Genomic DNA, 25,807 nt, shown 5'->3' on the forward strand with positions numbered 1-25,807 from the left:
TTCCATTTAAATGTAATGTAGGAAAAGATTTTTTTTATCCCTGTGGGGGATAGGCTTATACATAATTAGTACCTGGACCTTTATTCTTAATGAGATGTCATGCAAAGAAATATATTCACAATTACTTGTGATTCTATTGATTTTAGTATCAGGTAACAGATAGCTCAAAGCTAAAGTCCATCAGTGAAGATTCTAAAGAAATCCTTTTTTGTAATATTTGTATTAATTGAAAGGGGCTCTTTTGAAAACAGCAAATGCATTGTTTTACGTAAACAATTGTTATGTAAACAATTACATTTTAAAAACAAACATTTAATAAAAATTAAGAGAACATTTTTCAGTCAGTCTTCAGGATTTGGGGTCTAAAGAAATCTTTTTTTGTAATATTTGTATTAATTGAAAGGGGCTCTTTTGAAAACAGGAAATGCATTGTTTTATGAAAACAATTGTTACGTAAACAATTACATTTTAAAAACAAACATTTAATAAAAATTAAGAGAACATTTTTCAGTCAGTCTTCAGGATTTGGGGTCATTGTAGATGTATGGCTGTTAGCTAGCTAACTCCAGTTAATAAACAGAGAGCCACCCTCTGGAATGTAATCCCTTCCTCCATAGTCCCTCTCCTCTCTGGAACTACTCTTCTTTCTGCCAAAGTGCAGCTATAAAGTTTGTCAGCACCAACGTGAGCCATAACAGGAAAAAAGACTAGCTAAAAAAAACCCCAAATACATATTTCTCATGAAGTTTGAGCCTATATACAGAGATGTTTCAAGGGCTGGCTCACATTTAGTAAATATATTATGAAAATAAATTTAAAAGAAGATCATAAAATATGCATAATTTGTTTACTGTCTGTAGTTTGGGTTCAGTCAGGGACTGTGTCATTCATGATGTCACTGACCTGGCCAGAAGTAAATAAACAACTGGGATGGATGGGATGCAGTGCTTTCAAAGCTCCCTCAAGGATGATCAAAGCAGGGAAACCATAGGTGTGGAAGGATTGACACTTGGGGAGCATGGTGTCAGGTTTCCCGATCCCTCCAGCGCACACGGTCAGGAAATCTGAGACACCAGAATCAGGACACCAGAATCAGGACACCAGACAACCAAATCAGTGAGATTTCTTTATTGCAGGGAATCCCACAGCTAAAGCTTAATGGTTACACTCTTCAGAGATCATATAGCTGATGGTCAGTAGCTATAGGCCCTATGTAATTCTAGAACAGTCCAAAGCTAAACACTTCTACTGTGACTGAGATCCTCATCAATGTGGTTTCTCCATTGCCATCTCCATGGTTCTGAACACAAGGGAAGGGACTCTGGATTCCTGGGTACCTAACCCAGACAGTCCTTTTATGGGGTTCCAACCCTGGACATGGAAAGGGAATGATTCCTGCAATGAACCCATCAGGCAATCAGGGGATAACTTCTTGAAAGGCCTAAACAACCCACACCCATAGAGAATCTTTTGTTGATAACCCCAGGCTACATGGTCAAGGCCCATCAAGATCAAGGGCATACCCGCATACACAAGGAGTTTCAGGCCACCACTTTCTCATTGGCAACTCCACGCTGCATGAGTTTTGGTAAAGGGAAGTCCAAAAGTCATAGATCAAACCCAGCCTGCCTTACACTGAGCTAACTATAAAAACAGACACATAATCCACAGCAACGAGAGTTCAAGTCTATGAAAAGCCTCACAGTACTTTTCATGGCAGGTCCTTAACCATCCAAAGTTCCAGTCCATGTGGAGGGTGCCTTCAAAAGCCCAGACGATGATGAATCCAAACAGAAAAGGCTCCGGGCAATGAAGACGAGATGTTCTAGCACAGGCTCTTCACCTTTGCATCAGCGTAAAAGGGGAAGGCATGACTGTAAGACATGCCCTCTGGATCCCTTGACAGACAAGGGCCTTTAGCTTTTCAGCAAGGCTTCTTTCCAAATGGAGTGTCACTGCTCAGCCCTCCAGCAATGACATTTCAACCTAGGCGACCCTTCTGCAAACCTCAGCCCATTTCTTTCAGGTTCTCATGGACAGCTTCCAGCCCCCTGTATTCCAAGGCCATATCAGCAGGTGGACAGGGGGTCAGATGACTCCTGGTTGTGCTCTGAGAACACTGACAGAGATAAGCTCACACAGACTCTGACATTCCAGGAATTGAATAAGCCCAAGCCCTTCCAGGCTACTTCTAATCAAATCCTGGCTATAACCTACAAGGCCCACTGCAGGACTGAAGCTGGGCCCTGACACATGGGAGGTGTGGGCCAGCAAGGCAGGACTATCCCTCCCTGTCACCTGAAGAAGCATGTAGGGCAGCATTAACACACATGGGAGGCAGGGAAACTGGGAAGTGAGTCCTTGAACCTGTCATGCTGGAAGGAGTGGGTAGGACCTTGGGCACTTGAGTGGCAGCTAAGCTGGGGTAAGTGAGCTCTGAGGCAATTGGGGTGGATTGGGCCCCCCAGGCTTGCCACACATGCACTATTTTGAATGCAGATTATATTAATTACTTGCAATTGAAACATGCAAATCAGCTGTCTCCAGTTCTTGACGTTTTCCTACATGAATGTCTTACACACCAGTGACCTGATCTTTAGTGCTCTACCTCAAGGTTGGATTATTTATGCCTAAAGTTCATTTGTTGAATTGCTAATGAATCTTTGAGTTAATTGAAAGTTTTTCATGTTCTCCATTCCATCTATTTTATGGCTGCATATCTTTAATAAAAATCTCCACAGATGAAGTGTGCATTGGTTTTGTTCAGAGCTTTCTAGTTTGCAGGTGTTTGAAGGAAAATGAGAATACTTCAGGAGCTGTAATGTTTCTCTTTTTGGTGTTCAAGAGGTGACTTTTATCTCTGTGGGATAAATAGCCTCTGTGGGAAAAGAATGTGCAATTACTAAAATATGACCTTTATCATAGTCATATAAGCATATGTCTAACTATAGCTGCTTGGCTGTTAGCATCAGCGGTCATTGTCAAGGGTTGAATGGCAAGGCTTTCCTTAAGTATTCAACCTTAGGCGCTATTCATGGAGTGTGGGTGGATTCACCCAGCCAGGAACTGTTGTCTGTTAGGTTTGTGTACAAACTTAGTAGGTTGCCATAGAACTGAAACATTAAAACTATGCAGATATTTATTTGAACAGCTATTCTTTTACTGTTACGCTTTACATCCCATTAACAGGCATGCTGTTCTTTGATTTCTACAGTAGAAATTATTCTCGTTCTCATTTGAATTTTTCATTTGCCCGTTTCTCTTCACCAGAAGACAGCATAATGAAATTAGAGGACAATTTCTTTACCAGATACTTTTCTCTTTTTGATTCACCTGCTTGTACAAATGATTGCTAGTCTTTTTCTAATCAAGTGCATTTCTACTATCCCTTTGGTATTTATCTCCCTGATTTAAAAGCTGCTCTGTTATTAGGCCTTTTATGATAGGTTTGATAACACTCTTTCTTAGAGTGTATGAAGGTTTTTATAATGTGTACCTTGCCTTATTTATGTCTATTTGATTGAGGGACAGTGACTTGCTAGGTTATCCAGTTAATTTTCCAGCCTGGCCAGGAGTTAGAGATTATGTGAGTTGCCATCCAACACATCTGCAGCTCACCCAATTGCCTACCCTTGCCCCATACTGTCTTGGCCTCTGTGCTTTTGAAAGTAACATTGCTCCTTTTGGTTTTCCATACCTAGCTGTTTTGGGGAACTGAATGACTATTGTATTTTCATTGGAATTGTTTGATTTTTTTTAAAGTATGTATGCTTTAAAAACTGTAAACAATACTATTCATATTTGTTTATTACGTAGGTACCATGGACAGGGTATCAGAGTAGGTTTGCAGTTGACCCTCGAATCATTACTCATCAAGCAGCCATGGCATATAATGTGAACCTGTTACAAGCACATGGGCGTGGATCTCCTATACCCTATGGTCTTGGACATCATTCACCAGTTAGTATAGGACAGCAGCAGCAGCTTCAGCATTCAGATAAAGAGCAACTTGAACAAAATCGAAACAGTGAGTTGTTGTATCTTTTGTTCAGAAACAAATTCTTAAGTGTGGTATCTTGTTTGCAGCTGAAATACAATTAATTCTTATATACTGTGCTAATTCTGGGGCATGTCAGGTTGGCATTTTCAGCTTTCATAAGAAGTGCTTGTATGAAAGCTGGCATTTTCTAGGGACAGTGTTTGTGAAGATGACTGACTACTGAACAAGCCTGGGTAAAGAGGTTAAAAGGCTGATGACAACATAACCCCAGCTGGAGTAGTCAGGTTGTTGCTTAGTTGTTTCATCCAGCAACCCAGATGATTACAGGAGTCAGAAGTTATTCATCTCTTAGAACCTAGCTAGGTATCTTAGGCTGACTTACTTCTGCATCTGGGCAGTAGTCTCTCAGGGTTGCTCCTTCCCAATCTTTTGCCAGGGGCTCAGTTTGTTTATATTATGTATGAAACATACTTTCTCAGTTCCATATAATACATGAAGCATATTTTATATAGTAGTATATATGTGAAAAAGTACAGGGGTACCTGGATTGTAAGCATTTTTGACCCTGTTGGTAATTCATCCACCTAAAAAAATGTCTAACACTTAAACTGTAAATACTGGTTGCAGTCCAGCAACTACGTAATCTGCTGTCTCAGTTGAAATTTTACCATAGTTGGCCAAGGAATGAGTAGCTTGTACCCTCTGTACTTTGTATTTCAAAGAAGACAATTGCATCTAGCTAATATGCCGTTCTCTGCCAGTGTAATAAAAAAAATTAAAGTACTAAGCTATTTCATATTATATAGATTTCTTTCTACAGAACCTGAATCTTGTTTGTTTATTTTATGCCTAAAAAATCAGTATAACATATTATAAGCTACATTATTTTGTATTCGATATCACCTGAAGGATGTAGGCACCCATAAAATGATTGAAACTTTGGCTCTCGCCTTTGGTATCTTTCTGAATTTCCATCCCTATTTTTCCAATTGTCCTCCACTGGCACCTTCTTCAGGGAGAAGGTGTGGTGGTTGTAGCTTCCTTGGAGTACAACAATATTATTCTGCTCTCCTGCTCCATTGTTTAAGAAAACAATGAGCTGGGAAGGAGGTATGCAGTAGAGTTGTCGGACCAGAATATAGGTCTGCAAATGCTACTTTTTGTGTGGTAACTTTGGGAGGAAAGAAGTCTGCTATCTTCAACATGAAGCAACTGCTATCCTTTAGTCCAGAAAGTGCAATACTCCTTGCATGGATACACTAGTAAGGAAGCTTCAAGTTTTTATGAGATGGGTCACCTTTTTATTTTTCATGCTGCCACTGTGAAAGAAATTAACTGGATCCATGTTTTTTCTAATAACAAAACAGGAAGGGAGAAACAGAGAAGGATAGCCCATGGCAGGCAAAGTGCCCAGTGATGGCCCACTATCCAGTATGAGCCATGAAGTCCTGAAACAAGCCTTTGCCAGAAGTGCAACTGCAATTGCATAAACATTAAGCTTGTCTTCCAAAGAAGATTCTTCAGCATAGAGCAGTGATTAATTCAGTGATGCATATCATTGTCTGAACTGTAACCTGAATATCTTTTCAGTGTTTTGTTTTGTTTTTTTAAGATCATGGTATAAAAATGCTTGTAATCTATACATAATTACCATGATCCAAAGCTCCCTGGGTTTTGGTATGCACATAGTCCTCTGTAGGCACAAGAGTGGCTCTGCCCTCCTCTATCAGTTGGAGAATATATCACTGGAACAATAGGATATTCTCTATTGTGCATGCAAAATATTCCCTGTGATTGGAAAAGAATAGAGTGCCCTCTGCATATATAGATATATTTTGGGACATCCCAGGCCATGTATGCACACCAGCACCACTGGATTGTAGCAGATGTATTGTTGCAAAAATTACATAACGTTACCATTTTTAAATAAAAATGACAAATTGTGCCTGTTGTGCTCATGTTGGTAGCTCCATTGCCTTTAAATAAGCAGGCTTTGGCTTAAATTGGAAAACAAATCTGATGGATCCATTATGAAACAATCAGCATAGAACTCTATAACATCATTAGCATAAAATCTATTTCAGAGCAAGGCAGCTTTTTAATGCTAAAGAACTGACTACTGTATCAAAATTGAAATTGCTCTTATTCCATTTGTGCTGTTAGAATGGCTCCCCTTAAAGCTATGCAGTTCAAGAATCTGCCTCATTAACTCTCTGAAAAGCAGAGTTATCTGTGTGTTGAGAGCTCAGGGTGCCGAGGTGCATATTTGAGAAGCTTCCTGTATTTCCCAATATTGTAGATGTACGAGCTGTCATCGTACTATGCCAGATGATGTTGTTATTCAGAAGTTAATTGGACACTAACTAGTTCATGGATATAGTCATGAGGAGAAACTTATTTAAATTCATGAAAGCTAGGATAATTCCAGAAGCAAATATGGCATGCCATCCTTAATTTCTGCCATAGTAATCTCAGAGGTGAAAGAGAAGAATATGCCAGAAAAATAAATTTGGATAGGGAAGTTCAATTTCCTGAACCTTTAGTAGTGTAACTGGGGAAGAATAAATGAAATCTTGTGGAATTCACTTAACATAATCTTCTTCTGTCTCTCTGTAGAAAAACGTTATGATTGGGGTTTGCCCATGAAACGTGCTAAATACCTTCAATTTATTATAAAATAACCTATTTTCACATAAGCCAGATTTAATCCTGCATTTATTTGATGTGGCACCAAGGACCAGAGAATGAGCAATTACATTTCAAAGATAGTTATACTTGCTGTTGAATATTGCCATTGTGAACTTTAAAAATTCATTACTGAAATTCTGAATCAAAGATCTGTGGCCCATTTTAAAAAGCCAAAGACTGTAGAAGCAGACTTCATGGTCATATATCTGTGAAATGTTCTCTAGGTCCGATCTTGAGATCCGCGATATGTTACATCTTGGCCCATCTTCATCTACTCAGTGGCTGCATTTGTGCATCAAAAATGATGGCGCTTACCCCATCTGTTCTCCTCCTTTCATGTGGCAGCAAGGAGCAGTTTGGAAGCTGTTGTTTCTGTTTCTGATTAACTGCAGTTTAGCATGTCCTCCAAACCCTAAGCTGTTAAGATTAACCACATATTGTTGACTTAATAAAGAATGGAAGTGAGGGCTTCCGATCTCCTCTTCGTGGCTCTGTCAGAGGGTGAACTAGGCTCATCTCTGTCAAAATAAACCATCTTGGTGTCTAAATGCAGCCAGTACATCATAGCCATTGTGAGGGATACCCATGGCTAAGAAGTTAGATTAAACTTTGACCCTTGGGCAGCTAGTACATCCAAACACTTCTACTGCATCCTAACTTATCACCTATTGGCAGAAAAGGTTCCTGATCCTTGCCTTTGCAGAAGTATTTTTCAGTATCTAAAATATTTGGGGGGATTACCAACTATACTTGCCTAGAAAAGGTTTAAGTTTGTTCAACTGTTGTAGTCTTTGAGTCAGTATCTCCCTTAACATTATTAGGCCCACGCCAACATTTCAGATATATGACAGCACTGCCCCAGGCCTTCCACATGAGTCAGATCAGCCTTACCATGTCCAATCTCATTACCTCCAAATGATATTAATATTACATGGTCAAGAATGGAATATAACCCTCTCAGCCTGAAGAGAACACATAGACATTATAAAACATTTGAGAAGTCGCTCTTCAACACAAAGTTCCCAGAGCGACTTCCAACACAAAAATATAGAACAAAAATGAGTTCGAATTCACAACAATTTTGGCAGTTTGCAGCACCCTGAATAAAATTCAAGTTAGACATTTCATGTTAAGTGGTTGCTTTTTTAACTGTGAAGATTAGGTGGGTTGAAATTTTTTAAATACTGTCTTGTGTTAGAAACCCCTAATTCAGCAGCATCTTGGATTCTCAGCCAATTCTCAAAAGACTCTGGACAAGTTTCTAATTTCCATTTTTACCTCATACCCAGGGCTGCATTTCTCATAACAGACTTCTTAAAGTGATCACATGAGCATTGCCACTTGGGAAAGTTAGATGGGAGTTAGTCATGCCTGCACATTTTCTGGACTGCAATTTCTGAACAGAAGCTTTCAGAGATTTAGGATCCTGTTCATGGATACATGTAGGAAATCTTGCAATCCCCATGTAACATTTCCATATGCAGGCAATTCAATTATTGCTTTAAAAAGTCTTTCAGTGAGCACAGACTATTATGTTGGACATAGTGACAAAGTGCAGAGTAGATAAATGGCCTCTACAAATTTTGTTTGTTTGTGTAAATCCCCTTCAAAGCATGATTGTAAAAGAGGCCAATCGGTGACTAAAGTTTAATCCTAGTATGTACCTGATGATGACAACGGCACACAGGGTGCCTATTGTACCTGTGGTCACTATGCAGGTGCAGATAAGAGAAATTAAAGGAAAATTAAGACCAGTATTGTTTCCCATTCCTCCAGGAGTTGGAGTAGATATGAATAATTAAATAGCAATTAATCATTGGTATAAACCTCTGACTCCTTTAACTTTAATACTGAGAGACAGGCAAGACAAAATGTTTCTACATTCCCCAAAAGATTTCTGTGCTTTTTAAGATAATGTGTGGAAACATATTAATTTCCTAGAGGTTCTTTTACTTTGAAATTAGGAGGCTGAAATTCTAGCTGTGCATTTATGTAGGAACAAGAACAAATGTCATTAGTATGAATTTCCAAGAAAGGTTTTTGTAACTGCTTATTCTTTCAAATCTGTTGCTTTTAAGATTTTCAGAGATCCTTTTATCAGTAAGCAAGCAAAGCTATATTTTCTTACCATCTCCTTGCCCAACACAATTTAACTTTATCCTGTTTCTGACATTAATTCACCATATAAGGAAATGGCTTGGAAACACATATCTTGGGAATGCTGGAGTGCTCAGAAAGAGTGAATAAAATTTCTAATGAGGCCTTCTTGGCTGTGCATCCATCTTTGCTTAAAGACCTGCATCTGTGACTGTTTTCAAGTTATGCCTCCTACATATATCTATTTTCAGGGTCTGAGTATGAAACAGTACCACTAGAAATGATTTATTAACTTTGCTCTTTTATTTCCCTGGGTAGCTGTTTTGACACTAGGACCCATGGGACTAGGGTGTTCTTTTGGATTATCCAACACTGTAAGGACATGTTCCAAACTGGCAAATTTATTAATGGATAACTGGCAAAAATTTTGACCAGCTAAGTAGTTTAATATAAGGAACAAATAACAGATCAGAGTGTCTTGGCACTACACTCATCTTAATTAAAAGTATGTTAAGTATTAGATCCATGGCTTCACAGAAGCAAAAACTCTTAGAGTCATTAGCCACATTCATGGGATCAAATCTCAGCTTAATATACTGAGATGTGCACAAGCTTCATGTACCTTGGGGACATCGTATTATGGTGGTTCCAGTCCTTCCTCTCCGGCAGGTACCAGAGGGTAGCACTGGGAGAGGAGGTGTCGGACCTGTGGCCGCTCATGTGTGGGGTGCCACAGGGTTCCATCCTCTCTGCGATGCTATTTGACATCTATGTGAAGCCGCTGGGGGCTATCATCAGGAGGTTTGGGGTGCAGTGTCATCAGTATGCGGATGACACGCAGCTCTACCTCTCATTCAAATCTTCACCAGGGTTGGCTGTAGAATCCCTGTCCAAATGTCTGGAGACGGTGAGTGGCTGGATGGGGAGGAATAAGCTGAAGCTGAACCCTGACCAGACCGAGGTACTTTTGGTGGGAGACGAGAGTAGGTTGGGGGATGTCGACCTGGTGTTGAATGGGGTACGGCCACCCTTGAAAGACCAGGTCCGCAGCCTGGGAGTCATTTTAGACTCCCAGCTGTCCATGGAGGCTTAGGTGTCAGCTGTGAGCTGGACAGCGTTGTACCAACTCCATCTGATACGGTGGCTGCGCCCCTACCTTCCCGACCATCTGCTTCCATCGGTAGTACATGCCCTGGTCTCCTCTCGTCTAGACTACTGTAATGCACTCTACGTGGGGTTACTCTTGAAGATGGTTCGGAAACTGCAGCTGGTGCAGAATGTGGCGGCTCACCTGATTAAAGGCAGCTGCCGGTGTGATCACATCACTCGGTGCTGAAGGAGTTGCACTGCTTACCAGTTGTTTTCCGGGCCAAATTCAAGGTGTTGGTTTTGACCTTTAAAACCCTATGTGGTTCCAGCCCAGCCTATCTCAAGGAGTGCCTCCAGCAACACCAGACAGGCCACTGAACAAGATCAGCCTTGGATGGCCTTCTCTCTGTCCCATCAGCCAGGACAGCTAGGCTGGTGAGGACGAGGGAGAGGGCCTTCTCTGTGGTGGCCCCCATTCTGTGGAACTCCCTCCCTGGGGAAATCTGCTAGGCCCCCTCTTTAATGAGCTTCCGCCACGCACTGAAAACTTGGTTATTCAGGCAGGCATTTGGGGTGGGTTAGGGTATTTTTAAATAATGTTTGAATCTATAATTTTACTGTTTTAAATTGTACTGTTGTACATCGCCCAGAATGGCCGGGTGACCAGCCAGATGGGCGATTAAGAAATTTAATAAATAATAATAATAATAATATAAAACCTGCATACGGCCACTGTTCTCCCATGTTGTCCTTCCCTTCCCATGTGCAAGTGAACAGGCCAGGAAGCCACAGCTAGCTTCCCATTACATCTGAACCAGGAGCTATGGTTATTGGCTTCCAAACAAGATGGGATGTGGAAGCCAACTTTAAACCACAGCTCCATATTCTAGCTTGTTTGCAAACCATTTTCCCAGTTCAGATGTAACAGGAAGCCTTAGTTAATTGCAGCTCCCTGTCTTGTTTTGCTGCTCCTCAAAGGGAGGAGGAGTAAAGTGGCTGCCTGTGAGTGCAAGGAGGCTCCTGCAGAGCTCAGTTTATTAATCCAAGATTTGATCGTCCAAATCAGGCCATTAAAAAAAAGTGTAGTATGCAGATCAATACATTTGAGTACAATCAAGTGAACACCACTATCAGAGCCATTAATTTGGAATACTGCTCTAATCGCTGGTTATAGACTAATAAGAAATGTCTACTTGCACATGCTCTAGTTTCTTTCTTTCTTTCTTTCTTTCTTTCTTTCTTTCTTTCTTTCCACATGAGACTAAAAGCCACCTTGGATTTTTCTTCATATACATTTCTAAAAACAGTCACTCTTTAAAAGGAATTGTCACTGTTCTTTCAGCTTTATACTGTCTCATAAAGCATAAGTGTCCCGCTTTGTAAAATATGTGGAACTGCTGTGTATTATGGCTGTCTCTGTGGAATTATTTTCTAGAATATGAAATGGAAAATCATTTTAGTATGATGAAATACTTTTTCCCCCCCAGTGCTTTCTAAAATCTGTAAAGTCATCTTTCCTTGTTTGGTAGTGTGAGCAGGAGTGATAGAGAATTTCATGGAAAGGGCGAACATGCTGTACGTGGCCCGCAGAAGTTAAAACATTGTCATTCTTTAATAACTCATAATTGTGTTTGAGAGTGGATACATGGTGGCCCATGAAAATAAGTATGCTTCTTTCTGTTCTCTGTAAGTAAAAATCTTTATATGTTTAGGCAAAACTGAACCCGGTGTTGGACCTGAAATCAATAAAATTCGGACCCCTGAGAAAAAGCCTATGGAACCCAAACAGGTATACGTTCCTTTTTCCTCTCTCTGATCTTATATATGACATTCATTGTTCCCCATAGTGCATGCACTGGCAGAAATCAATAATGAGAATATATTGAATATATAAGGGTAATCGAAGATCACCATGTAATGACAATAGTGCAGAATTCAAATAACCAGGAAAGGTAATTGATAACATGTCATTCACATTCCAACGACTCCTGTAGGTAAAGGCTAACATTCTGTAGATGAATAAAAGTAAGTGCAGAGGAGTTCAATCCATAGCCTGGAAAAATGCAGACTGACTAGTAACTGGCCACTTAATCAGGGCCAGCACCAGGTTTGGCAGAGCCTATGGCAGCACACTCCGCTGGGTGGAACTCATGGGAACAGCACCCTCTCCTTGCTGGGCTCCACAGCAGTGGCACCCTCCCTTCCCTTTAACTTGGTGGTAGTGGGCAGGGGCCTGTCATTTTCATACCCCCACAATGCCTTTGCCCCCTCCCCAATGTAGCATCTCCCTGGAGCAATGCTATTTGGGGGGCATTGTGGGGGAATTAAAATGGCTCGTGCCATTTTAATTCTTAGTTTGGTCTGTGGTTCTAGTCCTTGTTACATAGTTCCATAGTCACCCAAGCTCCAGCACTGAGAGGAGTGCTGGGTCCAAGTGTCTATGCCTAGCATTTGGGGTCAGTGACAGAATAGGCAGTGGGCCCTCCCAAGAGCTTTGGGCAGTCACCAACTGCCCAGTGCTGCTGACCTCTGGCGCCAGGCGTACACCTGTACCATTTCGGGAAATCTTCATTAACCAATACCTATGCAGAGGTTCAGGAATACGTATATTTTGTTAGGTGACATATTTCGTTAGGTTCTTCTACTTGGAGAACAAGTAGAGTGCTTCAGAACTCCTCTTTTGTACCTGCCTGTCTTACATATTTCACATCAGATATTCCAGAATACAAAGGCTGGGCAGATAATTCTTTAGGCGCTACTAGCATTTTAAACACATGATTATCAAAACAAAAATTGATTGCTGAGAGTTTTTACTCTTGTTTCTCTTAATCTTTTCTATGCTGTTAGTTTTGTTCTGTGATTCTAGTTCCTTGTCAGTTGGTGATTTTGTGGGGTTGGACTTTTTCTTTTAGAATCAATGTGCTTGTCTAAACAAATGTCTGCAAGATTTGCTTTTGTCCAGCTGTGAAAACTACGTACAGTGAGAGGTGGCACATAGTTACTGATTTTAGATATAATACATGTAGGGTGCAATCCTATGGGGATAGGTGGCTGACTGCCTATCCAATGCAGAGCAGGAGAAGCACAGGGGATCATCCCTTCTTTGCTTCAGCCACCCTGTATTTGCGGCTAGACAGCTGATTTTGGCTGTCTAGCCGCGGGAAGACGGAGCGGGGGAAGTGGCTGCCGGATGACACATAGGATGTGTTGTACCGGCATTTCCACCTTTCTTGCCCTGGAATGCCCCCCGGAAAACACCCCATTTTCACTGCTCTGCACTCCTCTTCCGAGCACAGAGCACGGGGCTGTTCTGAGCTGCCTGCGAGGCAGCGCAGGAGGAGGGGAAGGTCAGTTCCCAGAAACCAGCATATCCTATGGCCATCTAGCCGCTGACTAGCGGCCATAGGAATGCTCCCTTAAACATTTTAATTCACCTTTCATTATATGTAGAAAATAAATACCTACATTTGTATGAAAGCTTAAAATAAGCCTCAACTTTTTGTCTTAAGAAGGACTATTTTCAGATGGGAATGATGGGAGAATTCACTCTTAGGAACAAATAATGAATCATCAGCTGAGCAGGATGACCCCAAACAAGTTGTTTAAACCTTCCAAATAAGGAATGGCAGTTTCATTAAATATTTGGTGCCTTTGTGTAAAAAAAAAAAGAAAAAAGGTGAAAGTAAAAAATAATAATCAGCATTTGACCATTGTTTGTCTTTAAATAAGTAAGATATGTTCCCAAGGAAGCATCTGGTAATTCATTTCTCCTGTAACAGTAGTTCCTGGAATGGATGTCAGTGTTGAGAAAGTCTGAATACTACTGCCAGTGGTCTTTGTAGCTTATAACTTCCAAAATAGCTATGAAAAATCCTTTTGAATAGAAAAAGTCAGATTCACAAAAGTAGCATGAAGTCATGTAAATGTTTAAGGTCATGCAGAATTATATCAGGGAAATATATTTTCAGTAAAGAAGAGATGGCCTGGTTCGCCACTGCATGCAAACAACAACTCAGGTTTTTTTTTTAAACCCTTGGTTGTTGTGAACAACCCAGCATGCTAGGTCCCATGGCTTGATCACTCCTGCCTAGCTCTTCCTGCCAGTGTCTAAGCAACCCAAGGTATTTAAAAACAAACAAACCTGGGTTGTCATTGTGTGCGAATTGGGTCAATGTACCTGAGATTTGCAGTGCTTTTTCTTCACTTATGACCTTGTTCTTCCCACCTTCTTTAGATATCACATGCTTGATTCAGTGTTAAAGTGATTTGCTTGGTACACTAATAGCTTACGGGGATTTGTTAACTTTGTTTTCTTAAATGATTTTTAACTCAAGTAATTTGTGTAATTTCCTCCAGGTTGACTTAGAAGCAAATTCCCAAAATAGAAGCCCGGAATCGCGTTCCAGCACCGCTTATCCTAATTCTAAATTTCACCGCAAAGATAATCTTAACCCCAGGCAGCCAAATCTTCACCTCACCCCTCCCCATGCTCAGTATGCACTTCCTAATCGCCATTTCCAGCACCTGTCCCAAATTCCAAGGCAGCCATACCCGGTACAACAGCAGCAAAACCTCTTAAGTCAACAACAAAACCATTTGTCTGAACAGCAAAACCAAATGCATCCACAACAAAGCCAGATAGTCCAGCAGCATAATCATTTGAATCCACAGCCACAACAACCACCTTCACAGCTTTCCCCTGCCTATCAAACAGGCCCCAACCAGTCATTCTTTAAAAACCCAGTTCCACACAGACCTCATTCCCCTGGTGTAGATGCTGTGATTTCAGAGCAGCATCCTCCATCTCTCTTGCAAGAAGTCAGTAACCCTCTGAGACCCATTGCACAGCACAACCCAATGATGCCATCCCACTTGAACCACTTCATTGAAGAGAATCCTCCAGGAATGCCTATAGGAGAATCATTAGGTGGGTATTATTGCCACATTCCATGAATAGGAATGTGAGGCAATTGTCCTAAACTGAACAGTGTGCTTAATCTTAGGTTTTTACAAGATGGTGAATTTTAAGACTGAAGTTATTCAGGAGGAAAAACCATTTGTTTGGTTTCCTTCCTGATGGTGTTTTCCGGTTATGCCAGGCACATTGATGCAAAGCTGTGAGAAGCAGATAGCACAAGCAAGAGCGCCTTTTCAGTGGCTGCACCCGTGCTCTGGAACTCCCTCCTAAGGGAGGCTTGGCTCGCCCTCTCTTCAGTGGCCTCCTGTAGAATGATCGAAACCTTTTTAAGGAAGGCTTTCAGGCCATAAATGGTTGCTCCCCTTTTGAAGTGGTTTTAATTGCTGTGGTTAAATTATTTTTGATTGTTGCTTGAATTTTTTTTATTTTCCCCATGCTGTTTTAGTGTGTTATGCTTTATTGTATTTATTGTGAAATTGTTTTTAACATTATTAAGTTATTGTTTCAACTATATGATGTCAGTCAATGATGTTAGTAAACCTGGTTCACTTAGGAAAGGCAGGGTATAAATGTTTTAAATAAATAAAGTAGCCTCAATCACTGCTGTCTGTGACAAATGGTTGTGTACTCTCTTAGCATTATTCATAGAATTGTAAAGCTGGGAGATAGTGTAAAGGTTATCAAGTCCACTGCATTCAGTAATCCACCATTTGCACTAGGATTAACATGCCAAAGCAGCTACATGAGAGGAGGGGGTGGGGGAGCGAGCAGGTCTGTTCCCAATTTAAGAAATGATCATTTTTAAGCCAGGGATGTTGGAATTGAATCAACCCTATGAGTGATTACTGTAAAATACAGATACTGACACTCCTTCCACAAGATGTGTTAGCAATACTACCTTTCTAATTACTACTGTGTATCAGGTATGAAGGTTTTCATTATGTAGATGAGATGTCTTTTATGATAGCACCATGTCAGGAATAAATTTAGGACCACAGGAATTTAATATTGTTTATACAGTTACCATGTGCTATTGTGAAATGCGGTTTTCTGACATAAACAGCTTAAATACAGAAGCTGGGTAATTTTTCCCCAAAAAATGTTTTACAGATCGTATTCATGGAAATTTAGCTTTGGAAACCTTAAGGCAACAGCAAGCAAGACTACAGCAATGGAATGAGCATAACGCCTATTTCAGTCAGGGCAATATTCCTTATTCTCATCATCATCACCCTCACTTGTCCCACCTTTCTCAGCAGCCAATTGGATTGAATCAGCAGCCAGTTAGGGCAAACTGGAAACTTGCCAACCATGTAGAAGATGAAACTGATACAACGTACTCAAGGTAATTTTGGAATGAAAGTATATCATTCTCAAAGTATATAGGTAGAAGTAAGACATATGGCACTTTTATTGTAATATCATAGGAGTAAAAGTGTCAAAAAGGCCATCTGACCCATCCCTTTTACAAAAGGCACCATCAAATTGGTTTCCAGAATCCAGAAAACTTGTTCTGGATTCTGTTCTTGTTCTGGAAAACAGTTCTGGCAGGCCCAATTTCAGATACCCGACTTTAATGAACAGGCGTCCAAAAAAGGGCTGGAAAAGCTTAGCCTTTTCCAAAATGTTCCAAGTCTCTTCATACACACAAACATCAGGAACTTGATGAGCCAGTAGTGGCATCTACTCATTAATCGGTGAGGGTGGGGGGAACAAAGGATTAATTAAGGATCAGACAAGGAAGGGACTTGATACAGCATCAATCCACCATTTTCTATCCTAGCAGCCAAATGGTTGCATTAAGAGCAATGGACATTCTTCCATTTTTGTTCCACGATGCCAGTACCTCAAAGTATGCTTGCAGTGAAAACAATATATTGCTGAGATATATCAGAATGTCTACTATTTTCACATTATAATTAATTGATAAGATATAATGGCATTTTGCAACTTTGCCTGTAATGAAAGACAGTTAAGAAGTTGAACATCAACCACTTGATTTGCCTTGTGAACCACTATTATAGAAATGCATTGTAATTTATTTGTATTTATAGCCTCTCTATCCCAGGGGCTTAGGACAGGTAACCTCAGACAGATGGGTTGACAATCCACAGAGAATTTGCAAACTGAACATTGGGAAGCAAAAGAAGAAAAAAACAAAGAGAGAGTAAACAATTGTTATGTATTAGTATAACTGTAAAGAGACCCAGTCTCTTATCACTCACTTTCAGGTACACTCAATATCTCAGTTACCGTTGTAGATTTCTGTATTTCTCCTCCCGTAGAGCAGTTACGTTTTGACCTAACCCCACAATTTAAAAAAAGAAAACATAATGGGTATAATTTTGGTTTCTTTAAAGAATTTTTACACAGGGATTCATTTGTCCATTTCATGCTTCATGTGAAAATCACTATCTCAGGGGAAAAGCTAGGTTAGAATCCTGGTATGTATTTAAATGGCAGGATTTGAGGGGCACTTTAAAACAACTTCTCATGTGAAAATGGAGGTTGTGTTAACTGCATGGAAAGATTATATATAATCTCAGTTGTGGAACATTTGCTTTGGCCTAAAGAATGTTGCCCCTTTTCTATTGGACAAGGAACATCTTACAACTCCTTGTCTAGATTTCTAATTTTTCCTACTGCTAAGTCTAATTGCTCGCTCCTGTGATCGTTAAGACTGCAGTTCAGAGGAACATGTGTGTGTTGGTGTTTTTTGTTTTAGTTTCTCTTCAAGTAACACTTTTATCAGCGCACACAGTGCTTGTCGGCATTGATATAGTTTACAAAGCAGGTTGAGGGTTTCACTGTTGGAATTTCTGAACAAAAAACTTGCAGAGTGTGTAAGATCGCTGTGAAGATGGAATGTATGCATGTCCCTAGGTCATGGTCCAAATTTCTTGATAACTACATGTAATGTAGTGCTAAAACGATACTCATAAGATTCTTGTAACATTACCATTTCTTTTGAATGGGATAAAGCTGTATACTCCTTTTGTTTCTCACCTGGGCAATAATTGTCTTCATACAGGTTCCAGGATTTTCTCCGAGAATTATCACATCGGGAACAAAATGAAAGCAGGGACCTAGTTGAAATGCCGCCACCTCAGTCAAGACTTTTGCAATACAGACAGGTTCAGCCCAGAAGCCCACCAGCACTTCCCTCACCTTCGTGCAACTCAAACCACAGTGGCCACTTTCCTAACTTTTCTGAGAACAGAAACATTGAAATATCCAACAACCCAGCATTTCAGCAGCATTTGCCTCAAATGTACAATCCCCCTTTCTCAATGCCGTCTGAACACATAGCTGCACCTTCCTTGAAATATCTGCAATCGGATGGATCATGGACCTATGCTAATCTACACCAGAGTCATCTAATGGGGCAAGGCTTTCATTATGGTATACCTCCATTGCCTCATAGATCACAACAGAACCCTTTTATACAAATACAGAATCATCAGCACACGGTTGGTCAGGAACCATTTCACCCCCTCACTTCACGAGCAGTATCTGCTTCTTCGCTGCACAGCTTAGAAGAGGTATGTGGGTTGCAATATTTGCATACATGTCCGTTATGTCTTAGAGTGAGCAGTTATGTACTGATTATATATTTCATGGTAGCAAATGCAAGTTTGAGAAAAGAGGTGGTCAGCACAATAGTTGGCTTTGGACAAGGCCTTGTATAATTTTATTGGTTCCATTTGGTTCAACTGTTGCTGGATTTACATCAGGTAACTGGATGGTCCAGTAGTTATTTTTAGGAGGTGAAAAACCATCTTCACAGATAGGATTTTCGTCCTTTTTACAATGCTGATTTTGGACATGCCTCGGGATGAAGGAAAGCTGTAATAATTAACAAACTGATATTTTACTTTATTATTTATTTATTAAAATTATTTATATGATTTATACATGATTTCAGAGTGTTTACTATTTCAAAACAATATCTACATAATTAACAAAACTAAAAACATGAAGGTAAAACAAAACAAATTAGTACAATACCATAAGAACATGTTAGTTCAGTTGACCTCTTATTAACAAGAGAGTTGGCTCTCACACGGTTCCATAATAATGTATCCCTGTGGTGTTCTGTGCATGGAGTTCAAACTTCAAGGGTAGTAGGTGTTCTTGGTAGTTACTGTACATAATGAAACCTCCTTCACTTGGAAGCTCATTCAAGCCCAAGTGGAACATGTCCTGGAAGCATTTTATTTGGGTAATAACAAAGAGATAAAGAGAATCAAAAGATTGCAAAAGATGTCTTTCAGTCATGGAAGTGCTGTTTTACCTCATGTTATTGTGCAGAAAATTGAAACTAAATCCCAGTACATTGTTCTGCTTGTGCAAGAGCTTGCAGTACCACAAGACCTGCAGCAGGACTTGGCTGTAATAGCGCTATATATTTTCTTCTGCTAGTACTTGCATAACTGTTTATAGTACAGCACTAGCAGCCATTTTCTTTCCAACCAGCATTCTTTGGATCCAACCCCTCCCCCCCAGTGTGCTTATTTTACAGTGCCTGAACTACACATATCCAAGGGGCAAGTCTCCCTGCCTACTTACCTACTGTTTTTAAAGGTTGCAGAGGGGGCATAATACCTTTATTGAAGGTCCCCCTTGGCCCTTTTCCCTGGATCTTTCCACCATATGTGTCTGTGGCTATGTGTCCAGCTGAGGAAGGCAGTCCGACTTCCTCCTCTGCATTATTTTGTTTAATCAGGCTGTCTATCCAGATCCGCCCATGTTATGTCCCCAGGTAGGATCTAGCTGGCTGCTTGTTCACCCCTTGCCCCGTATTCTTGGTTTGGTCAGATACTCCCTTCTGTCAAATAGAGTCTTCTGCCACACCCCAAGGGTCCCGGCTGCCTTAGAGTTTATGTACACTGGCTGAGGGAACTTTCCAGCCAAGTAGAAAAGCCTCGCTAACTACTTTAAAACTTACCTTATATCTAGGGCAAGGTCTGGACCCAAAAGAACCCTGGCTTCAAGGTGAGCACATTTTTGATCTCCAGCAGAAGAATAAGCAGGATTGGGTTGGCGGGGGCGGGTGGAGTCCAGCTTAGCCCATCAGGAATCGCCTAGAGGAGGACTGGATTCTGTTTCCTTGGGCTGGAGGCCCTACATGGGCAGGAGCAATACTTCTGCTGCAGAACAAATGCTTATGCTTAGCTGGCCTCTTTGCTATGTGATGAAAGTAATGAACCAATTCCTGAACTTTTCCTTTTAGAATTAAGGGGGTCGCAGGAGGACGGGTGTTCTAATTACAGGTGGGAGAGCAGAAGGGTCCTGGCTCCCTTTGGTACTGTTCTTAGACAGCTATGAAAAAGGCATGTGTGGTTAACCTGGGAATGGTCATGGTACTTGGGGACTGGATTATGTCCCCCTTCTTTCTCCAGTAATCCAAGCACTGTAATTTTATTTTAAATAACATAGAGCTGGATCCAGACATACTATTCTGTTCACAGAAGGAGCTTCTGTAAATGCAAAGGGACCTTTTGTGAGCAGAACTCTCCTTCTGTGAATGGAGCATAAGTTTGGATCCATCCCATCATTTTATCTGCTCTGGGGAAGAGTGGGATGCATGTTGAATACATGCTTATTCCCAAGTAACTGCCATTGATTATTGGTTAATTTATTCATGTAAAGCATTTTGCTTGCTCTTCAGTTGAAAAGGCTCCCAGGGTAGCTTACATAAGATAGAATCATAGAATAGTAAGGTTGGAAGGGGCCTACAAGGCCATCGAGTCCAACCCCCTGCTCAATGCAGGAATCCAAGTCAGAGCATCCCTGACAGATGGCTGTCCAGCCTCGTCTTGAACGCCTCTAGTGTGGGAGAGCCCACCACCTCCCTAGGTAATTGGTTCCATTGTCGTATTGCTCTAACAGTCAGGACGTTTTTCCTGATGTTCAGCCGGAATCTGGCTTCCTGTCACTTGAGCCCATGATTCCGTGTCCTGCACTCTGGGATGGTCGAGAAGAGATCCTGGCCTTCCTCTCTGTGACAACCTTTCAAGTACTTGAAGAGCGCTATCATGTCTCCCCTCAGTCTTCTCTTCTCAAGGCTAAACATGCCCAGTTCTTTCAGTCTGTCTTCATAGGGCTTTGTTTCCAGTCCCCTGATCGACTTTGTTGCCCTCCTCTGAATCCTCTCCAGTTTGTCTGCATCCTTCTTAAAGTGTGGTGCCCAGAACTGGACACAGTACTCCAGATGAGGCCTAACCAATGCTGAGTAGAAGGGAGCTAGTACTTCCTGGGATTTGGAAGCTATGCTTCTATTAATGCAGCCCAAAATAGCATTGGTCTTTTTTGCAGCCACATCACATTGTTGGCTCATATTCAGCTTGTGATCGACAACAATTCCAAGATCCTTCTCACTTGTAGTGTTGTTGAGCCACGTATCCCCCATGTTGTAACTACGCATTTGGTTTCTTTTTCCTAGGTGCAGAACTTGGCATTTATCCCTATTAAATGTCATTCTGTTGTTTTCTGCCCAGCGCTCCAGTCTATCAAGATCACTTTGAATTTTGTTTCTGTCTTCCAAAGTATTCGCTATCCCGCCCAATTTGGTGTCATCTGCAAATTTGATCAGCATTCCCTGCACCTCCTCCTCCAAGTCATTAATAAAAATGTTGACGAGCACTGGGCCCAGGACTGAGCCCTGCGGTACCCCACTCATTACCTCTCCCTAGTTTGAGAAGATCCCATTGATAAGCACTCTTGGAGTCCAATTTTGTAGCCAACTGTGGATCCACCGGATCATTGTTTCATTTAGCCCACTTTGAGCTAGTTTGCTTATCAGGATATCATGGGGCACTTTGTCGAAAGCTTTGCTGAAGTCGAGGTATATGATGTCTACAGCATTCCCACGGTCCACAAGGGAGGTGACTTGATCAAAAAATGAGATCAGATTCATCTGACAGGACTTGTTTTTGACAAATCCATGTTGGCTTCGAGTAATCACTGCATTGTTTCCAGATAGATTGCTTTATCATCTGCTCCAGAATTTTCCCAGGGATTGATGTCAGACTGACTGGTCTGTAGTTCCCATGTTCCTCCTTTTTACCCTTTTTGAAGATAGGGACCACATTAGCCCTCCTCCAGTCATCTGGCACTTCTCTCGTCCTCCATGATTTCTCAAAGAGAATAGACAGCGGTTCTGAGAGTTCTTCTGCCAGTTCCTTTATGACTCTAGGATGCAGTTCATCTGGCCCTGGAGATTTGAACTCATTCCAAGTAATTAGGTGTTCCTTGACCATATGCGTATCGATCTCAAGCTGCAATCCTGCCCCTTCAGCCTGTACTTCGCCTTTGCCAGGGAGGGTCATAGACCCTCTTTTGGGAGAAGACTGAGCCAAAGTAGGAATTGAGCACCTCTGCCTTTTCTTTGTCATCTCTTATTGTTTTGCCATCCTTATTTAATAGCTGAATAACCATTTCTTTCCTCTGCCTTTTACTATGCACGAAACTGAAGAAAGCCTTTTTGTTGCTTTTAGCATCCCTCGCTAACCTCATCTTATTCTCAGCTTTAGCCTTCCTGACACCATCTCTGCAATTCTGTGCTACCTGCCTGTACTCTTCCTTTGTTACTTGGCCTTCTTTCCACTTCCTATATGTGTCCTTTTTTGTTTTCAGGTCATCCTTAAGCTTTTTGTGAAGCCACATTGGCTTCGTCTGTTGTCTTCCACCTTTTCTTCTTGTTGGAATTGTTTGTGCCTTGAGAATTTCCTTTTTTTAAAGCTTTTTAAAAGATAAATAAAAACAAGTTTGTTTTAGTAAAAACGAACTCGGGCACCAATTCTTAATTTACACTGGCATCCTTATAATGGCCTTGTTGAATGACCAGTTCAGCTAGATTCCCCAACATAATCCTTGTTATATAAATTCAGAAGAACTACCATGCTATCGCTACTTGACTGAAGGGGTGATGATGTTGAGTTGCAACAAGGCAGGTCTAGGAGTATTTTAGTATCTAGAACTATATGTGCATGAAGTTGCTCAGGTTCCTTCTGGATCTGAGAAGGCCATGTAGTAACATTACAGTGTTACTACACCATAGAAGGCCATGTAGTAACATTAAGATTAATTAATTGTACTGATCAGAAATTGCTGTTTGACAGACGCATTCAGCAAATCTTTGCTTTTATGTTTGGAATCAGATTCTATAGCTCTGTTTTTGTTCTGTTGTCAAAACTCAGAATCCTAGCTAGTTTTAAACATATTTTTCTTGCAAGGTCAATTTTGACAGAGAGACTGAAAGCAAGTTAGGGTTTGGTTAAGTTTCATTCATCTAAACAGCTTTTTTCAATATGTAAAACCTAAAATAAATATGTGAATGCAATGGGTACCTCTGAGTGCCAAAGAACATAGCTGGTTGGTATTCCCTCACTTTTTTTCTACTGAACTATTTGAAATAGTATAGCAGTGATCCACTTAGCTTCATATCATACCGTTTCAAATTAGCAATGGTGCATTTGGAAAATTGTATTCTCTAGAACCAATAGATCTGTAGAGATATCTAGATTCTGTTACCAGAATCCTCTGATACTGAAATCCAAGATGCTTGGCCCTTATGAAACCTTTTAGCTGAAGGTTTTTAGCCACAGTCTTAACTTATATTAACATATTAATTTATTTTAGCACATTGCACATTGTTTGTAAAATAAAATAATTGTGGGGGTGGGGGGAGACACTAATTTCACATTTGCACTTGGCAAGTTTCAAGTGTGATGCTGATGACCTTGAACAAAGTTTTGGCAAATACTAATATCTACTACTGTGGGCAAGAATCCCTTAGAAGAAATGGAGTAGCACTCATAGTCAATAAAAGGGTGGGAATCGCAGTACTGGGGTACAATCTCAAAAACGATAGAATGATCTCAGTACGAATCCAAGGCAAACTGTTCAACATCACAGTAATTCAAGTCTATGCCACTGAATAATAAAGTAATTCAAGTCTATGCCACTGCCCAACCACTGAGGCCGAAGAAGCTGAGGTTGATCGGTTCTATGAAGACCTACAACACCTTCTAGAACTAACACAAAAAAAAGATGTCCTTTTCATCATAGGGGATTGGAATGCTAAAGTAGGAAGTCAAGAAATCACTGGGATAACAGGCAAGCATGGCCTTGGTGTACAAAATGAAGCAGGACAAAGGCTAATCGAGTTTTGCCAAGAGAACACACTGATTATAGCAAACACTCTTTTCCAACAGCACAAGAGGCGACTCTACACATGGACATCACCAGATGGTCAATATCGAAATCAGATTGATTATGTCCTTTGCAGCCAAAGATGGAGAAGCTCTATACAGTCAGTCAAAACAAGACCTGGAGCTGATTGTGGCTCAGATCATGAGCTTCTTGTTGCAAAATTCCGGCTTAAATTGAAGAACGTAGGGAAAACCACTAAACCATTCAGGTATGACCTAAATCATATCCCTTACGAATATACAGTGGAGGTGACAAACAGATTTAAGGGATTAGACCTGATAAACAGAGTGCCTGAGGAACTATGGACGGAGGTCCGTAACATTGTTCAGGAGGCAGCAACTCAATCCATCCCAAAGAAAAAGAAATGCAAGAAAGCCAAGTGGCTATCTGATGAGGCTTTACAAGTAGCTGAGGAAAGAAGGGAAGTGAAAAGCAAGGGAGAAAGGGGAAGATATATCCAACTGATTGCAGTTTTCCAGAGAATAGCAAGGAGAGACAAGAAGGCCTTCTTAAATGAACAATGCAAAGAAGTCGAGGAAAACAACAGAATGGGAAAGACTAGAGATCTTTTCAAGAAAATTGGAGATATTAAGGGAACGTTTTGTGCAAAGACAGGCATGATAAAGGACAAAGAAGGCAGGGACCTAACAGAAGCAGATGAGATTAAGAAGAGGTGGAAAGAATACACAGAAGAACTATACAGGAAAGATCTTAATGTCCCTGATAGCCATGATAGTGCAGTCACTGAACTTGAGTCGGACATCCTAGAGAGTGAAGTCAAGTGGGCCTTAGGAAGCATTAGTAACAACAAAGCTAGCGGAGATGACAGTATCCCAGCTGAGCTATTTAAGATCCTAAAAGATGATGCTGTTAAAGTGCTGCACTCAATATGCCAACAAATGTGGAACACTCAACAGTGGCCACAAGACTGGAAAAGGTCAGTTTACATTCCAATTCCAAAGAAGGGCAACGCCAAAGAGTGTTCAAACTACCATACAATTGCGCTCATTTCACATGCCAGCAAGGTGATGCTCAAAATCCTACAAACTAGGCTTCAGCAGTATGGGGATCGAGAACTACTGGAAGTACAAGCTGGGTTCCGAAGAGGCAGAGGAACTAGAGATCAAATCACCAACATTCGCTGGATCATGGAGAAAGCAAGAGAATTCCAGAAAAACGTCTATTTCTGCTTCATTGACTACGCTAAAGCCTTTGATTGTGTGGATCACAACAAACTGTGGCAAATTCTTAAAGAGATGGGAGTACCAGACCACCTTACCTGTCTCCTGAGAAACCTGTACGAGGGTCATGAAGCAACAGTAAGAACCGGACATGGAACAACTGATTGGTTCAAAATTGGGAAAGGAGCACGACAAGGCTGTATGTTGTTGCCCTGCTTATTTAACTGATATGCAGAGTACATCATGAGAAACGCCGGGTTGGATGAATCACAGGTCAGAATTAAGATTGCCGGGAGAATTATCAACAGCCTCAGATACGCAGATGATACCACCGTAATGGCAGAAAGCGAAGAGGATCTAAAGAGCCTGTTGTTGAGGGTGAAAGTAGAGAGTGCAAAAGCTGGTTTGAAACTCAACATTAAACAAATGAAGATCATGGCATCTGGCCCCATCACTTCCTGGCATATAGAAGGGGAAGAAATGGAAGCAGTGACAGATGTTATTTTCTTGGGCTCCAAGATCACCGCAGACGGTAACTGTAGCCATGAAATTAAGAGACGCTTGCTCCTGGGGAGGAAAGCTATGGGAAACCTAGACAGCATAGTAAGAAGCAGAGAC

General features: G+C 41.0%; 1 protein-coding gene across 8 annotated transcripts in view; it reads left to right on the forward strand.

Moving 5' to 3' along the window:
- HELZ (helicase with zinc finger) overlaps nucleotides 1-25,807 on the forward strand; it is a 165,207-nt gene that overhangs the window by 127,844 nt on the left and 11,556 nt on the right. For 4 of the 8 annotated variants that reach the window (XM_084837471.1, XM_084837473.1, XM_084837474.1 and 1 more), the window contains 5 exons: nucleotides 3,817-4,027; nucleotides 11,587-11,663; nucleotides 14,231-14,801; nucleotides 15,903-16,137; nucleotides 17,824-18,334. In XM_084837471.1, coding sequence (XP_084693597.1) covers nucleotides 3,817-4,027; nucleotides 11,587-11,663; nucleotides 14,231-14,801; nucleotides 15,903-16,137; nucleotides 17,824-18,334 — 1,605 coding nt within the window. Of the gene's footprint in view, nucleotides 1-3,816; nucleotides 4,028-11,586; nucleotides 11,664-14,230; nucleotides 14,802-15,902; nucleotides 16,138-17,823; nucleotides 18,335-19,751; nucleotides 19,788-24,010; nucleotides 25,518-25,807 lie in introns of those variants that run through there. The other 4 variants (XM_084837470.1, XM_084837472.1, XM_084837475.1 and 1 more) reach the window with 2 other exon arrangements.

This window comes from Heloderma suspectum, chromosome 2, assembly GCF_057233095.1.
Source record: "Heloderma suspectum isolate Gila_16-S chromosome 2, 16-S_ref, whole genome shotgun sequence".
In the NCBI taxonomy this organism is placed as follows: domain Eukaryota; kingdom Metazoa; phylum Chordata; class Lepidosauria; order Squamata; family Helodermatidae; genus Heloderma; species Heloderma suspectum.